Genomic DNA, 18,673 nt, shown 5'->3' with positions numbered 1-18,673 from the left:
TTTGGACTCTTCAATTGCGACAACAACAAAATCAAATTTTGGATCTAGGGATCTCAAAATTTTCTTAGTAATTCGAGAGTCGATGATGGCTTCTCCATTTCTCCTCATTTGATTGACTATCACCATAATCCTTGTGTGATAATCAGAAATAGACTCCGAGGACTTCATTTTCAATAACTCAAATTCACCTCGCAAAGATTGAAGACGAATCTTCTTGATTCTGTCAGCACCTTTGTATTTTTGTTGGAGAGCCTCCCATATGTCTTTTGATGTTTCAATGGAAGCTATGATCTCGAATGTATCTTCATCAAGACCTTGATAGATGATGGTCTTTGCTTTGTTGTCCTTTTTTCTGTTGACTTTCAGGACTTGCTTCTATGCCTCTTGTAAAGCATCTTCTACTTCTTTGGACTCTGGTTCATCATAACCATGTTGTACAATATCCAAACACTCTTGTGAACCAAGGAATGCTTTCAATCTGATGCACCAACTATCATAGTTGTCTTTGGTCAGCTTCGGGATGAGTGTATGTGTACCTTCTCTAGTTATTTTGCTCTTTGAATGACTATATCACCTCTTTGGGAGCCGAATTTGGCCAAACGGACACTGTAGATCGATCCGGAATGGTCCAAATAGTAGGGAATCGGTCTGACTTTGAAGAAATTGGGTCAGAAAATGGGTGAACCGGTCAAAAAATCAATTCTGTACGGCGGGCGGTTCGCTGGGTTGAACCAGGAATATTGTAAACCCCCATAAATAAAAATAAATAATAACAACAATAATAATAAAAAGAAAGAAAAAAAAAACAACACATAGGATCGAAGTAATGACGTTTCGATGAGTAATGGATATTCGATATGAAAGAAATGAATAAATAGTAGGAGGGACAATAAATGTGTCATGTGAGAGAGAATGATCTCCATAAACAAATTTAAAGATATTGTTGAAGTCGAAAAGAGAGTCATGATTTTTAGTTTAAAACTTGTAACGTTGGCGAAACCAGTGATGAGTTTCAATGGATAAAAGAATAAGAAAGAAAAAATAGAAGATATGTAAACCCAGGTCAAAACACGTATTCTGACAAATTAATGATAAATGTGGTAATATTGAATTTATTGAGTATAAATTAAGGGGAAATTTCATGAGGATCTAAGTAAATAAATTAATGCATGAAATTCAGATTTTAGTGTAAGAGACACTAATTGTCTAGTTTTACGATATCGATGATATATCTCAATCCGACAGTTGGATCGGGTTGAAATTTTGTAAGGAATCTCCAGACATATTGTTTTATATTAGGTTCAAATTTCGTGTCAATCGGAGTTTGAAAAAGATTTACGAAAAGTGCTGAAAATCGGGTAAATGAAAGAAGATGACACAAGGGGCATTTTTGTAATTTTATCAAAACAAATACTCTCCTCTCCTCTCTTTAAAAACAGAGCACGTCCTCTGCAAATGAAAAAAATACAGGAGGGAGACCATTTGTTTTGTCCCATTTTCTTCATTTTCTCTTCATTTCTTCAAGCTAAATAAAAAAGGAGTGTTCTTAGGAGGATTCTATCCAAGAAAACAAATTAAATAACAACTTAGAGAGTTATAGAGCTTGAGAGAAACAAAGAGAAGAAGCTGGAAATTGGAAGAGGAGGACATGATTTTTGTAAATTTTTGCAAGAATTCATTGAAATAAGTTAAAGTAGCAAAGGTAAGCAACATACCCTTTAGTAATTTTGTTTTTCTCTCTTGTTCTTGCATGAGGAGAAGAAAACCTCCAAGTTTAAAATTCTAGGGTTCATATAAATATTTTGGGGGAGTAATTGTTCATGTGAATTTCGAGATTAATTGCATGATAATGGCTTGATTTGCTGAAAAATAGAGAGAATAAATTGATTTGAAACTATGGGTTTTGGGATTTCAACAGGGCAGGCACTTCGGCAGCCATAGATTGACTTTACACCGTTGGATTAAATTGATTTTTGGATATGTTATTATGCTCAATGTCATCTAGATTCTGACCGGAGGGATTGTAAATATCAAACTTCGTTTGAGGGCTGTCACCGGAGGAACATTTCTGGAAAATCACCTTTCAAGACAGCCTTGTTCATCAGCTATTATATCATCATTTCACCATTGGATTGGTCTGGATTTTGGATATGTCGTTCATCCAGATGTTATATAAATTCTGAACGGTTTAGATCCGAAAAGAACACATCTATCATAAATTATACTTCCTGAACAGCAGGTCTCCAAATTTCAGGCCAGTCTGGTATTGTTCTGATATCGGAAGTTTTAACCGTTGGATGTATGTTAATTTTGGATATGTTATTTTAATGATGATGATGTATAATTCCACCGTTTGGATGTATTGAATTCTAAATTTAAATAATGATGTTTTGAGTTTGGTTTGAGAAATATTGAATGAGAATATGAGGGTTAGCATAAAAAGTATGTTTTGGGACTAAGGATAAGGATAATGGTAATGGGTTTAATGATGATGGTTGTGTTTGTGTTATGTTTGAGTCATGTTTGATGTGTTGATAAGTGATGGTATAGTTAAATTCAATAAAGAATAGTGATTGACTAATATTTTAGTTGTGTTAGAATGGGAAATCATGTTGTAAGTTGAATTATGATATAAGGAATCATTTTGAGTGTGCTTTTGGAAAAAATTAGCATGTGTAGTCATTGATGAAATTTAAGTTAAATTATATTGTTTGGTGATAGATTAAATGTCTTGGGACAAAAGAAAATCGGTGACGAAAAGTCATGCCCTTTGGACATTGAAGATCATTAATGAAGAATTGAATTACATGGGCATTTAATTTAAATGACAAGTACGAAAATAAAATACATTCATGGAAATTGTTTACGGAAGTATTTGATTTTGTGAATTAATGAATATTATGAATGAATCAGGAAGATTCAATAATGATTCAGGATGTTATATTAAAAATGTAGGAGAAGCATTCACTCGACTTCTCAGGAGCTCGTATAGTAGGAGCTTTGCAGGAGGGGCACAACAACAACAAGGAAGAGCGAGTTGAGCTTCTGCAGCATGGTAGGTGTTCTATACCTACACTTTTTACATAGCGTTAATTTACAAACTTATTAAATTCTTGGTCTTTGGGTCTATGGGTGAAACCACAAAGAGAGGATAAAGTGAAATAAACGAGAAATTCAAAATGGATTTGAGTATTTGACTGGGTTAAGAATATGAATTACATTAATAGACTTCGTTGATGACCATTCCTCGAACTTGATTAGCCGGTCTCGAATGTGGAGGCTAATGATGTTAGTAAGGTTTACTAACATCGGGCTTAAATGTTGACAAATGGTTGATTAGCTTCGGCTAATGGCATCCGAATGGATGGCCGGGACAAAGAATGATTAGCTTTGGCTAATGGCATCCGGATGGATAGCCAGGACAAATGAATGATTAGCTTCGGCTAATGGCATCCGAATGGATGACCGGGACGAAGGACTGATTAGCTTCGGTTAATGGCATCCGAAGGGATGGCCAGGACAAAGAATGATTAGCTTCGACTAATGGCATCCGGATGGATGGCCGGGATGAATGACTGATTAGCTTTGGCTAATGGCATCTGAATGGATGGCCGGGACAAAGAATGATTAGCTTTGGCTAATGGCATCCGAAGTGGATGACCGGGGTGAGTGAATAGTTAATGATATTGACCGGTGCTGTCAATATCGGCAATCACACGAAACTTGATTAGCTGGTCCCGAATGCGGAGGCTAATGATGTTAGTAAGGTTTACTAACATCGACATAATCATCCCTGAAAACGAGGGATACTGAACTTGATTAACTTTTCGGGTGAGAATAGTTAATGATATTGACCGGTGCTGTCAATATCGGCAATCACATGAAACTTGACTAGTTATTCCTGAAGTGAAAGCTAATGATGTCAAGAATCTTGACATCAACATTTCCGGAAATATTCCAAGATATTATGGAAAGAAAAATCTGATTGGCTATTCCATGTTAGAAATAGTCGATAACATCAATCAATGGTATTAATTTTGACGTTTATAATGAACTTGATTAGCCGATCCTGATATGAGAGACTAATAACACTAAGGAAAATTTATTAGTATCAGCATTCCCTTCCAAGTTTTAGGGGAGAGGTAATAATTAAAAATATTAATGAAATGGGGATTGACATCTTGATAGGATTATTCATTCAGCCTTGAAGAGGCGAATATTGATTGGAAATTATGGAATAAGATGGGCGGAGGAACTAGTTACCCGGTGATGGGCTAACGGCATTAGTTTTGTTTTCTAATGACCAGAATATACAACTTGAATTAAACTTTCTTGTGTGGTGTTAATATTGTCAGGATGACTGACTTATCAGATTATAAATGGAATGTTGGATGATACCTAATTGTTAAACAAAAATGGTAATTTGTGTTTATGTTATGGATTATTGAAGAAAAAAAAAAGGAGAAACTGATGAAGATCTAATTCTTGTGAAGGATGGAGGCAAAGCAAATATCGTATCGCTTGGGACGTGAGAGTAGAAGTTCATTAACCATGGTAGGTGTTATACACTTAAAGAATGCAATGCTATATATATATATATATATATATATATATATATATATATATATATATATATATAATATATATATATATATATATGTGTGTGATGTATTTTGAATTAATTAAGGAATTGTAATTGATATAATTTGAGAATCATGTCCTGCGCACATGGAGGATGTTAAAGAAATTATGACCAATAATGTAAATATGTTGTATTAAGGTTTCGTGTTGTTGCTGGCATGATAAGAATTTGGTGATAATTATAATAGTGTAATAAAATGCCAATAATAATCATATTATTTGAAGATGGATCGGATGTGAATATTGCGAAAATGATGGCAGGTTCCATGATAATGAGAGATTTTACTGAAAATCTAAAGAAACATTGGAATGTGTTGAAATGGGCACAAGAAATATGTAAGTTGAATATATTTATAAACTAAAATTGGACCACGATCATGATGAGTTTGACAACTTATATGGAAAAGCCATAATGAGTATAATAGATGTTGGGATTGAAATTGATATAAAGAGATAGAGTAAGAGGGAGAGAAATCACATGGTAGATATTATAATGAACTAAATGCGCTCATGAAGTGAAACAAGACACAAAATGAAAATGTTGAATGATTCTAGGAAGGATGGATAGAGACGTAATAATGGAAGGATAAATGAGAATTTCAAGGAACTATGATTGCATATCGTTGAATATACGTTTAATTTCGTTCATGTATTGTATGATTTTCCTTTTATGCTATATTTATTATATACATTATGAAATTGCAGGTCCTTCAGATTCACGCCAGGAGTAGTGTTTTAGGTCCTCTAGTTTCCTTTTGCATGATTGAATCAGAAGATGAACATTAATGTATTTTGTCTTTAAGGAACTAAATGACTTAATATGTAAAAATGACATTAAGTGTCGGGACATAAAAATGTATTATTCTGTATTTGTAATCTTAGTTTGTTTACTTGCAATTATTATGAATTATGTGTGTTAATGGGAAAGAAATGAGCATGCGAAATGTGAGGCATGTACCGTGAGTGATGTGTTGTTGAGGTTCTACATGATTATGATGTGATTGAGAAATAAGTATAATTGTACATGATGATTGTCGATAACTTGGGACCTCCAGATATAAGGGAAACTCTGCCAAAATTTCAATGGAAATTTCGGCAAGTCTCAGATAAGTTCGGTGGAAAAAAAAAACCCATTTTTTTTAAAAGTTAATGCTCAAAGTTCTTTTATGAATGTACTAAATTACAGGGCGTTACAAATATTCTGGGGAATATTCTCTCGGCGTGCTGGCGGCTGGAACGCGGCTCGACACGGCGCGGATGACGGCTCGGCTTGTGGCTCAGCTGGACTCGGCTATCGGCTCGGCTAGGACTCGGCGTAAACGGCTCGGCTCGGCTCGATATGGCGCGCGTGGACATCACTCGTCTTCAACCTCTGGCGCGCGTGGCTGCGCGTGGGCGACTGTCACCGGATCTTCAGGAGGCACGTGTGGCTCACTGCGGTCTCCGATCAGGCTGATTCTTGCGACAGTGAGTTCGTATTGATGAGCTCTACACTGTGGAATGATCAAAACTTGTTTTTGACAACTTTGAAAATTTGGATATACCCCAAAACTCTTCTGTTTTCTGACGAACAGGGCTCTGATACCAATTGTTGGTGGGAGAAACCACTGGTGGTGGCTTTGAAGCACTCAGAGGGGATAAAACACAAGGTTTTATTACAAGAACATAAGCTATAATTAATCAAAAGAACTTACAAAACAATACACGCCCTCTCTCTCTCTCTCTCTCTCTCTCTCTCTAGTGTTTCTCTCTATTCTCTCCACTCAAATAAACACAAGTTGGGCACTCTATTTATACACGAATTCAAAACCAGAAAATTCAACCTTCAAGTGTGAAGGCGGCTGTGGGTGTGGAGGTGGCTGGCGGCTGCGACTGGTGGCTGGTTGCCTTCCTTGACCTTCTGGATTAAGTTTAATATTCAACACTATTCACATGCATATTCCTCTCATGCATGGCTAAATCAGGAAACGTGCTTTTCTAATGAAGTCGAAAAAAACTAAAAACAACAAAAACAAATCACCGGGTATATGTCAAGAAAGAAAACCTTAGCAGAAGCTCCAGGAATCTGTTTCAGATCTTCACGAGTTTGACCACGGCTACTGCTTTCCTCACAGTGAATGGGATTGAGTTTCTCTGTTTTACTTGGAACAAAAGCCTCCTCGCCAGAACCTCCAAATGAGCAGCTCTCTAGCATTAATATCTATTTATTAAACTGTGTAGCTGGTGCTCGTGCTCCAGCAATGACTGGTTTGCTGAACTTTTTTTTTCTTCTTCGTTCTTGTGATTCTGCGAACGGTTGCCTCTCCTTGTTAATGTGTTTTCATTCTTCTCTGTCCCCTCTGTCTGTCCTGTTCTGCTCCGTCTTCCCCCTTGTTTCGTTTGCTTCTCTCTTTCTCCTGTCCAGTGCGCTTTCCCCCCTTTGTTCTCTCTTGCTTCAGTCTTCCCCTCCTGTTTTTTCTTTGCGTCCATCCGTCTGTCAATTCCCCCTCTGTTCGTTCGTCTCCTCTGTTTCTTTGAGAAGAAACCAGGGGAACGAACGTCTGCTCCTTTTCTTTTCCTTTAGCTTCCCCCGGTTCTGTGGTTCCTCCTCCTGTTTTTCGTGTTCTCACCTCTCTCCTCTGGTTTGTTGCACTGCTGTTGCTGAGATGCTGCGCTGATGGAGCAGATTCTCCACTGCACTGCTACTACTGGTGCAAAGGAGATGGAAGGACGGTGGTTGACAAAGGAAACCTGTTGGGAATTAACATATACACCTCCGATGACGCAGGAAGCCTGCTGCAAAAAGACTGGATTGTGAGCACCAAGATGACAGGAATCTATAGGTACCAAAGAGCATGGTGCAGAGAACGTTGCGTTCATTACTCCAACATGTTGTTCAGACCCATCCAGAGATCCAGAGGAGCCTGAGAGCCTGGCGGCCCTCTCCTTTCTTTTTGTCCCCTGGGTCCCCCCCCCCGGCGCTCTCTCAATGCCAAGCATTTTGAAACGGCTTTCACCCTTCACTCCAGCAACGACTCCTGCGAAGAAGATGAACAGCGCTCCTTCAAACAACACCGTTTTGGGATATGAGGTGGACATTTTTTGTTTTGACCCGTGAAGTTTTGAATCTGTTGTAATTAAGCCCCTGGTTTAGACTGTAATTTCCCCGCATTTCGGCGCCTTTTACAAGTTAGTCCTAGGACTTTAATCTGTTGCAATCGTGCCCCCAATTAACCCCAAACTTTGCTATTTCTTCAATTAAGTCCCTGATTTCATTAATTTAATTAAATCCAATCCAATTAAATCTAAAACTTATCAATTCTCTAATTAAGCCCTTGACTTGATTAATTAAATTAATTCCAAGCTTAATTAAGTCTCAAAACTTATCAATTCTCCACCCTTGATTGGATGAATTAAATTAATTTCAAGCTTAATTAAGTCTCAAAACTTAATCAATTCTCCAATTAAACCCTTGATTGGATGAATTAAATTAATTCCAAGCTCAATTAAGTCTAAAAATTTATCAATTCTCCAATTAAACCCTTAATTGGATTAATTAAATTAATTCCAAGCTTAATTAAAATAATTCCAAAATTTAATTAAACCCCAAAACTTTCAATCATGTTGCCCTTAACCCAAATTTTAATTCATTCTTCATTTATTTCATTTACTTGTTTTTTTCATCATTATTATTATTTTTATTATTTTTTATCCTTTTCAGCAAATAAAATAATAATAATAATAAAAATAAAATGGTAAAAAATTGGGTTATGACAAGCTGGTTAGAATTTAACTTTGTAATAAAACTTAATCATGTGGAGAAAGCATTGTAGCTTTCCTCACAAAATACTATGGATTACTAAAGTGTCTCTCAACATGATTTTTTTTTCTTATGATTTTTTCAAAATTATCTTTGTCAATTTTATTTTTTTAATATTGAGCTGGTTGAGAATTACAATTACAAGTCATTACAAATAAGACTAAATCATGTGGAGAAGCACTATAGTTTTTATCACAAAACATTATGAATTGCTACAATGTTTCCAACATGGTTTTTTTTTTCCTTGTTTTTTTGTTTGTTATTTTTTTTTCTAAAATTGTATCTGTCGATTTTATTTTTTTAATATTGAGCTTATTATGAATTTAACTTTGTAATTTTTTTTCTTTAAAACATTGTGAATTGTTGTAGTGTTTTCCCATATGATTTTTTTATGATTTTTTCTAAAATTATCTTTATCAATTTTATTTTTTTTAATATTGAGTTGGTTAAGAATTATAATTACAATAAAGCTAAATCATATGGGGAAAGCGTTGTAGCTTTTCTCACAAAAACACTGTGAATTGCTACAATATTTCTCTAAATGGTTTTTTTTTTTTTTATGATTTTTTCTAAAATTATCTTTGTCAATTTCATTAGAAAAAGCACTATAGTTTTCCTCACAAAACATTGTCAATTGATACAACATTTTTCCTCATAGGTTTTTTTCCTTCCAAGATTATCTTTTGTGGTTTTTTTTTAATGTTAGTTGGTAGAGAATTTAGCTTTATAATTTTTTAAAAATATGACGAAAACAATTATTTTGTTCAGTCTTTAAGTTTTTGATCACCAACACAATTTTTTTTTCCCATCATGAAATATAGGCGCCATTATACTTTTAGTTTTTATTACTTATCTAGAGTTGGTTTAGTATTATAACACTATCAAGTACATCAATTTTATAAGCCTGTAACAGTGCGGGCATGCCATTTTGTCTAATCTATAGCAAAATACTAGTTAAATATTTAATTTAGTTTTTTTAAAAACAACATCGTTTTAGTTTTAAAAATAAAACTAAAAACAATTAGTTTTGAAATTGACTTTGCTCCATCGGCCAATCAGCGAATCGGATTTCGGATTCGATCAGACCTCGGGCCCGTATGAAATCTATGGTCGGTCCCTACCTAAAGAAACGAGAGGTAGAGAGAAACCAAAGAGATGAGCTAACGACATCGACAAGCCACGCGATTCGATTCTTTACCATGATATATATATTGTTTCCTTGGACAAGTCGCAACACAAATTCCAAAACCCATGTTCAGTTTCCTAGATTTTGAGTAAGTTTTAGTTCTTTTTCGAAGTGGGTGGTTTGATTTAGCTTAGCTTACCGTGTTGTAAATTGTCATTTTTTTTGTTGAATGTTGTACTTGGACGTCACTTTTTGTAGTATCATGGTGTTAGTGATTGTATTGTGAGGAACCTAGTTGGGGAATTGGTTCATTTGTTCTGAATCTCCGGTTTGGTTTGTTTTAGCTTAGTGTGTTTTACTTACTTGTGAGTTATACACTTGAATATGTTGTTTTCTGGAGCGAGTTCTTTGTTTTTCATGATTTTGTTTAAAAATGGAGCTCAAGCTTGAGTTTCTAGAAGCCAACTTAAGGAGTGTTCATCTTGGTATAATGACCTGAAGCGGTCATGGTTCAGTTTTGCTCATTTTGATCCATTTTTCACTTGTCTTTCATAGTTTTGATCCACATTGATGCCATTTGTTTTCACTATTCAATAAAGAGGTTACTTTTTTTTTTTTGAATTTCAAGGAATCCTCTTATAAGTTGATTGCTTGTCAAAAATGGAAATAACCCTTATTCAACTTAGCTTGGTTTAATTACTGCTCTCTTTTTCAAGGGCAAATTTGGAGATTGAACTACATTTTAATTGTAAAGTTTTACTTTCATGGTGAACATGCAAGCTTGGTGATTTTGATAAGGTTTATATTGAGTTAACAAAAGATGTTGCCTGTTTGCTCTGCCACTCAGTGTTGTTCCTCTCATTCTCAAGTGAGTTTCACTTCCTAGACTGTAATTTAATTCGTGTTGTTGCCAAGTTTCTATCATCCATGTACCTTGGATTTCATCTATGCCCGTAGTTTTGGAGATGCATGACCTCTAATTAGGTGGAGAACAAGCCGGGACTATAATTGAACTTTCGCTAAAGAAAAAAATTTTGGTGTCAAAAAATAAAAATAAAAATATTGGTGTAACTAGACATGTCTGCCTCTTTATAAAATATGTTTGATGTATTTGAGTTGAAAAATCTGGGGTGCCTAAGTGAAGGTTTTGAATGAAGGTATAAATTAAGCTTCAACTGTTTAAGCATAAAGGTCAGTATGACATCATGTAGAGCTTATGTGCCTAAGTGAAGGTTTTGAATTGATTCTCATGCTCTAGCATGGTATCATAGTCTAGTGCAGCTTTCTCCTTCCTTCTAGGCCTGCACATCAGAGGGATGCTGAGTAAATCCCTTAACAATCTAGCAGAAAGTTTTGCATGGCCTAATAATTTGCTTGTACATCTCCGTTTAGTAGATTAAGCATCTGGGTGCTATTCCCTAGCACTAACTTCCTTCTCATTTGCAGTGGATTATGATGGCATTTTCTCTCCACTTAGAGTGTGTTTAGCATTGCTATCACAACACCGTTTGCCAAAAATATAATTATTTTTGCTTAAAATTATTTTTTTTGATGTTTTTGGACCGTTTTGATGTGCTAATATTAAAAATATATTTTAAAAAATAAAGAAAACATTATTTTGATGTGTTTTTTAAAAAAAAAACACTTTGAAAGCAACCAGTACCGCAATGTGAAACACATTCTTAATCTGATTACTTACATCATAATATAAAATTAAGATATGAGGTCTGTGAGACTCTTCAATATACAAATTCTTTGTCCACCTTTAAAGAACAAAATTTGACAATTTTTAGTGAAGCCTTGCAGGCAGTAACTTCAATGCACATCGATTATCAATTCACCAAGTTTTGTGTTATCATGTCACATATTTCTTCATATACCTCTGGCATAGTATTTCTATTGTCAAAAATTTCATTCATGTATTTGAAACCACAATTACTGCAGATAACATTCCATAGAGGTCTGTAACCATTTTGCTCAGTCTGGAAGGATTTCGAGTCTAGATGTTATGTCGTAAACAGGGTACTTTTGGGAATGTCAAATATAACACATCACCAAAGAATTTCCTTCAAAACACAAGCTATAAAGTCTTTCTACTCCAATTTTATTGAAAGCTTTACTTTCATTAATGATCATTCTTGCCCAAATGAACTAGGCAACATTAATTGCAACTTTTTTAAGGATTGGGATTCTTCAGTTGGAGCAATAGATGAACTGCACCCACACCCTATAGGAGGGGCTAAACTGAAATTCTTAGAAAGTTATAACATATCTGATGTTGAAGAAGGACCTTTGAACTCTGAAGACCATTTTGCTGATAATACAGATAGTTTAATACGACTTGTGGAACCTGAAATAACATCAACTATTGATATGACAACAGAGAATCCTAGTTTGGGATCTGATTCCCTAGAAATGGATAACGATTCATTATCTAGTGCAAAGGCTGGTTTTGATGATTTTTTGGGTGAGGTTAGGGACTCCATCAACACTTAAATAAATAATGGAGGAAATGTTGTGCAAAGCTCACTAGACACAACTACTTCTTCAATAACATCGATTAAGGAAGGTGCTTCAGAAGCAGTAGATGGTGCCTTGAGTAAAGTATTCTCTACTTTTGATCAAATAGAAGAATTAGCTGCCAAACATTGACTAACTTTTCATCTAGTTTGAGGGAAGCCACACAAAAAGCTAGTGGCACTTTTGTTGATGTGGACAGAGTTGCAATCGTTGCAGTGGAGGAATCTATAGCAAAAAGGGCTTCTTTTGTTGTTTATTTTTATGGGCCTGCCAAGGATTTTCTTCCTCCAGAGATCAGGAGTGCACTGAATCTGTCTGAAGAAAGGGTAACAGAGATTTTGAGATTAATTGGTGCAACTTTTCAGCAGGTACATTATGTTTGGCATGTTTTACTTTGATGGCCATTGTACTCTCGTTTAATTGTATGGACTTGAAAAAAAATCTCCTGCAAAGATATATTTGGATTTTAGACATCTTTTTGTTGGAGACATCAGTCACTGCTTTCAGCTTACAGGACTTCTAGTTGAAAACTCAATTGCATCCATCTCTGTTACACTGCTTAATTATGTGCTGATCTAACTAATTTATGATCCAAAACCAAAGTTGAATTTCCTAAACCTGCTTTTACACCTTAAGCAGGTTTACATTGCTATTGAGGGGCTGGAGAAAAGTCTTGGCTTGGATCCAAATGATCCAATTATGCCTTTTGTTTTTTTTTTTATTGGAACCTCATCCACTTTGTGGTATGGTTGTCCTTTTGTGCATGAAGGATTTATTTATTTAATCTGCATTACATGGGAAGCTTAAGTTTTCTATCAGATTTGTGTAGGGGTTTTTATAGGGTATGGGTATATGGTGTTTACTCTGGAGATTTGTCTCCGCAATTAACTTTAAGGCTCTTGCCAGGGAAGGAAGATGTCCGGCCTGAGGCAAGAGAGTAAATTTTCTGGCCTTTTATGTTCCTAAGTTTCTTTTTTGTTAGAAATTTTAGTACCTCAATGAGAGACACTAAAGCTGACTACTCATACATTTTTTACATCACAGTAAAAAAATCTCAAATCTGGCACCCTCATTAATTTCCTTTTTTCCCCCCTTAACTTGGCTTTGAACTTGGTGGGCATTATTTATATGAAGGTTCTTAGAGAAAGAGATGGCATTCCTGATCTTAGGCGAGCTACTCGGTTTCGCTGTGCAATTATAACTCTACCAGAGGTTGGTTTTATTTGATAATACTATTCAAAAGCTATGAGTGGAGAGGTATTGCTTTTTGGTATGAGGATGATAGTTTAGAACAATTACTTTGTTTCTAAATGTCAAATAACTCTTTGAACCAACAATAAAAAAAATAAAATAAGAATTGGAACTTGGCTATATCCCTTTCTTATAGCTCTGTCTTATATTCTTCAATGTTATTCAGGTTGATGGCCCAGTAAGGAAGCTTTTAAAGGGTGGACGATATCTTGATGACATCTTAACTGCTGTAGTCATTCAAAACTTGAAAGCTCTATAGGTATAGCTTTATGTTTTAAGAGCTTTGATATAGCTATTGTTTATGCATGACGTCTTTGTTTCGAGACATTCAGAAAAATGAGAATTCTGAGTAGTGCAAGAAAGAAAGGAAATTCTCGAGGGGGGGATTTGGGCTTGGTTTCATCAATGTTGTGTGTTTTAGCATCAGTGGCCTCTAAGGACACAAGAAATTGTTTTGGTATTACCATATGCAGTACAGTTGCTACATCACAATCTCCTGAGTGTTCCATGTTTAAATCCTGAAGCAGGAACATTGTCTCAAATTTACCAGGTAATAGTTATGGATGCTGATGGTTCTTGTAAGATCCCACATCGAAAGTGAGCGTCCAAAGCCAGGGCCTTATAAGTGCATGCTCACCTTGACTAGTAATATGTATTTTGGGGTCATGCGTGGCTGCCAAAAACAAACCCGTGAGGGGGACCTTGGTAGAAGCCCTGGATTTGGGTGGATTGGGAGGCCTAAAGCGGATAATATCTTGCTAGTGAGGTGGGGTGTTACAGTTCTCGTTCTAAAGGCATCGCTAGATCCTTGAGAAAGCTTGGGGTTAAGGCAAGTATTTAGAATCTCTAAGATTGTTCTATCACAGAAAAGCCTAAACATCTAATTCATCGTGGAATTAGAAGGGCGAAATGAATTTATCCACTCTCCCTTAGTCAAGTTTCTTTGGGATAAAAAACATTTCTGAGAATTTTTCAGTATCAGTAACCTTAGAAACAAATAACATTATCCATATTAACCAGATTTGGAAAGAGTACATTAATGTCTTTTGTGCATTTACATTGTTAAGTCAAAAACCGTTACTCCTTATGCATGTTTTTCTGTCTTATCAATGCTGTAGATTGAACCCAATTTTCATTCCTGTTATTCTCAAGTGGTATAATTCAGAAAGCACATTAGTATTACATCTAACATGTGTCCTTAAATTATCTCTCTCTCTCTAAAAAAAAAAAAGTCTTTACGTTGCTTGAATGAGAAGTTGCAATGTATTAATCAATTTCAATATTCTTTTATTTCACTCCTTAGATTGCTGGGCTGTATTGTTGTGTAAATGGCTTGCAGAGAAACAAGTTAAATGCATGAATTCTAGATGATATCATGGTTCATTCCTGCACTAATCATATAATTTAGATAGAGAAGATAGTAGAATTTTGCAAAATTAAACCTTGTGACCTACATTATAAGAAAATTTGAACTGCCAGGTAAGTCTATTGTTAATCTGGAACCACAACCTATTGTATCATATTGCTAATTGTTTGTTTGCATTTTTATGTGAGAGAGACCATACTTGGTCCAAGATGGCTTCCAGTCTTGGGTAAAACAAGGTATCCAAGCCAAGAAGCTTAAACCTGAGACCATGCTAACCATACTTAATGAGATAAGGTTATTGCATGACTTGCATATTCTCTTAACTAGTATAAATTTCTAGAAATACAAAATTCTATTTGCTGAAAGCCATCGATCAACTCAAAGTATATGTGTGGAAAATGACAAGCTATTGATTATATAATAATATATTCAGCCAGCTGAGATAAACCTAGAGAATTGATTAATTTGACATTTGTTTCAAAAACACATGGAAAGAGTGAAATTTCTTTGCTGGGTGCACATTGGTGCCCAATGGATACTATCAAAATGGTATCCACACAGCACAGAACAACATGCACACAGAGAGGCATATGAGATGTACTTGTGTCTATGCAGTGCGTGTGTAAATTTACGTGGAGAGACTTGTTTCAAAAACAAATAAAAAGAGTGTGCCATGTGCAATCACACTTGTATGAACATATGCATCATGAGTGTTTGTATATATGTAATTGATGGGCTACCATAAACTCGGTATGCAGGCCATAGGCATTGTGTATGTTTCGAAGCATGACGGTGCACAGATTTATGAAGTGAAATTATGCACAGTATCCAAGTGTTGATTCTTGAGAAAAATGATTACTTTGTCTTTAAGCAATCTAATGGTGTTAGAATTGGCATCTCTTGTTAAAGACTTTTGGTTCAGATTGAATTATTTCTTTGGTGCACCAGATTGAATTATATGGAATTCAGTTGGAGAAGTGATTGTTAGTCGACTTGTAGTTTTCGTAAATTTTCCGACATGTTGGGTGCAACTGATTAAAGAACTCTTGAAGCTGTTGTGCAGATAATGTAGTAAGAAATGAACAAGAGGTTGTGTCCCAAGTATCTGAGCCCAAGTCTACATGAACGTTTTGAAACATTCAATCAAACAAGTTGATATGATTCATTACAGCTCAGAAAGTTATTTTGATATATGCAATAAGCTGACTTGTTGGATCATTTTACAATCTGGGAGGAAGGTTGTTCTCCTTGTTCATACAAATCAACAACCTTCGCATTTCAATCAACATTTCTCTTGTTGCTAAGACTATTTGGTCATGTAGGATTTACATTCAATATGCTTTGTCAATCTGTGCTATTCTTTTCATGGATTGCAAATTATAATTACAAGTATTTTCTGGAAGGGCTTGATTTTCTTGTGCAAGATCTAAGCTTTTCACAAAATACTTGATAGTTGTGACAACTTGGCATCATTTCAGGAGGCTGAAGCAATTCTAGAAGATATCAGACCTTCGCCAGTGCAAACACTTAGGTATGGTGTGGTAAGAAATCAGATTGCTTTTTGTGATACTGCACTATGATTAGTCTATTTCAATCTTTCATGTCAGGAGACTCCAACACTACCACACAAATAGTCACATTGCAGAGTGACACCTCCAACTTCTCTGCAGGAATAAAACTTGATGAGAATAATTATTCTCTATGGCATCAAATCATAGAGATGAAGATAGCTGGGCGAGAAAAGCATGGTCATCTGACTAGTGATATTGCCCAGCCTGCAGTCACAAATTCCACATTTAATAAATGGCGAGCATCAGACTGCCAAGTCAAGAGTTGGTTGTTTGATGCCATGCAGCCTAATCAGATTAAAAGGTTTATTCGTTATGACACAGCAAAGCAAGTCTGGGATGCAATCAAGCAAACCTATTCAGATGGTGCTGATGAAAGATTTATGACCTGCACAGAAGATCATTCATAATGAGACAAGCTGGTGCATCAGTTGCCAAGTATTACAGTGAGCTTACTGAGATTTTTCAGGAGCTTGATCAATTAAATCCAAGCACAATGGAGCATCCATCAGACATTGAAATTAGACGGAAAGAGGTTAATCGTCTTCGAGTTTACATATTTCTTGCAGGTTTAGACAATAATTTTGATCAAATTCGAGGAGAGATTTTGAGGATGGAGCCTAAACCAGAACTTGAGGCTGCATACGCACATATTAAAAGGGAAAGTAACAGACAGGGAACCATGTATGAAGCTGGTGCAACCAACGCAGCCACAGCCTTGGCTGCTGCAAGGGTAAAACAATCTCGGCTTCATAGCTATAACGTTGACCCTGCTCGTAACCGACCACCAATGAAATGTACCAAATGTGGTTTAGATAATCACACGATTAAGGGCTGTTATGAGATCATTGGTTATCCAGAAGGATGGGTTCATAAAGGGCGCAAGAGGGACTCAAACCGAGCATCATTTGCATCTGCCCAATCATCTCAGGAGACTACATTAGAAATGTTGGGCGGAATTCGGTGACCGGTGATGTACTGATAATTGCTCAACGGAGGAGAAGCATACTGAGGCACAATATTTTACGTGGTTCGGCAAAACCGCCTACATCCACGGGAGAGGTCTATTTTATTTAGAGATAGAGAAAGGATTACAATAAATACATGGAGGAGGAGGATCACTTCACTCTACTCTACTCCCAGCTCTCTTTGCTGCACTTTGCAGCTGCTGCAATGGCAGCATGGCTGCTGCCATTGCAGCTCTCTCTTTCTCTCTTCACTCTCTACATGTCTCACAACTCTCTCTCACTCTCACATAGCTCTCTTTGTATGGTGCCTATTTATAGGCAGGATGGTGGCTTCTCTTCTTCTTTCCAGCAGTTGCACATAGGAGTGGGTGGCTGCCATCTTCTTCAACAAAGGCTGCTGCCACTTGCTTGGTGGTGGTGGCCACTTTGCTTGGTGGTGGGGTAGTCCCACTAATGGCAATACCTAACAATCACCCCCTTTGCCATTCATGTGGGGCAATTGTCCGCTTGCTTCTTCAGCGCAAGCTTGCATCTTGCAGCTCTTCCAAGCTTACCATTCCGAGAGCGCCTGTGGCCAAGTTTACAGGTACTCGCCAAACCTTTCAAACACCAGAGTCACCAAAGCACACCCTTGCTTACACCAAAGGATCACTTCAACCAGATGGTCTCACACATCACATCTGAAGAGTGTTAACGCTTGTCTCTGGGAACATTCCCCTTCGAGCGTATCAACCATGCTCGGTCCGGAATGATTTATCAAGCCTCACAATAAGGCTTACAACACCCCCTTAAACGGATATTCCAAGTGCGACAGTCATTATCTGAGTATCTCAATATGATCACAAGCCCACCACTCTTCCAAGAGTCTACTCATCCAGGAGTTGCGCCTGCCCCCTGTTCCACCATAGGAACCACGCCTTACTTCTTCGTGAGTCTCTCGCTCTTAGTCGTAAGAGTCCAGGTAGCTCTCCACCTTTAACCATGGGGGCATCCCATTAAAGGTTGATCCATATCTATCTCCATACTCTGAGTATTACAATGCCATTACCGAGCTCACCACCTTGACAAGAGTCAACTCGTTCCCGGAACCTGCGCATGCCCTCTGCTCCTTCATAGCAGCCGCGTCTTAATGCTCCACAAGTCACCCACTTATTGTCCAAGGCAAATGTCTTCTAGCTCATTGATCTTTAGCATGGGGGCAATATCCATGAAAGTCAATCCTGCATTTGTCTTCATACTCATCATAGCCACTTCATTGGCTATCCATCTGTCCACTTATATCTAGCCATCACATTGGCTTTGGGGCGTTCTGAACTGGGGCTCCTATCATGGCCCTCACACCTTCTCCTGAGGTGTCTCCGCTCGTCGTCATGCGGCGGTATGAACTGGGCTCACATCGTGGCCCACACCTTCCATCTGAGGTGTCTACGCCCG

General features: G+C 36.8%; 1 protein-coding gene and 1 long non-coding RNA gene across 8 annotated transcripts in view; both read left to right on the top strand.

Moving 5' to 3' along the window:
- LOC118038731 (uncharacterized) overlaps positions 1-18,673 on the top strand; it is a 162,337-nt gene that overhangs the window by 44,555 nt on the left and 99,109 nt on the right. Inside the window, exons 4-7 of one of the 4 annotated variants that reach the window (XM_073406867.1) lie at positions 13,221-13,298; positions 13,504-14,166; positions 14,894-15,941; positions 16,182-16,244. In XM_073406867.1, the coding sequence (XP_073262968.1) occupies positions 15,825-15,941; positions 16,182-16,244 (180 nt within the window). In that variant the 5' untranslated portion in view covers positions 13,221-13,298; positions 13,504-14,166; positions 14,894-15,824. The other 3 variants (XR_012168876.1, XR_012168877.1, XM_073406866.1) reach the window with 3 other exon arrangements.
- On the top strand, positions 1,475-6,350 carry LOC118038711 (uncharacterized). Of its 4 annotated transcripts, none has more exons than XR_012168865.1 (4): positions 1,475-1,702; positions 2,956-3,055; positions 4,494-4,554; positions 5,828-6,350. It is a non-coding gene; the product is annotated as an uncharacterized lncRNA (long non-coding RNA). The 4 variants fall into 4 exon arrangements; XR_004685807.2 differs by lacking the exon at positions 5,828-6,350 and adding an exon at positions 5,347-5,578; XR_012168867.1 differs by lacking the exon at positions 4,494-4,554 and having other exon boundaries at positions 5,828-5,850.

Source organism: Populus alba, chromosome 19 (assembly GCF_005239225.2).
Source record: "Populus alba chromosome 19, ASM523922v2, whole genome shotgun sequence".
Classification (NCBI taxonomy): Eukaryota; Viridiplantae; Streptophyta; class Magnoliopsida; order Malpighiales; family Salicaceae; genus Populus; species Populus alba.
This window is presented reverse-complemented; position numbering and strand designations above follow the sequence as displayed.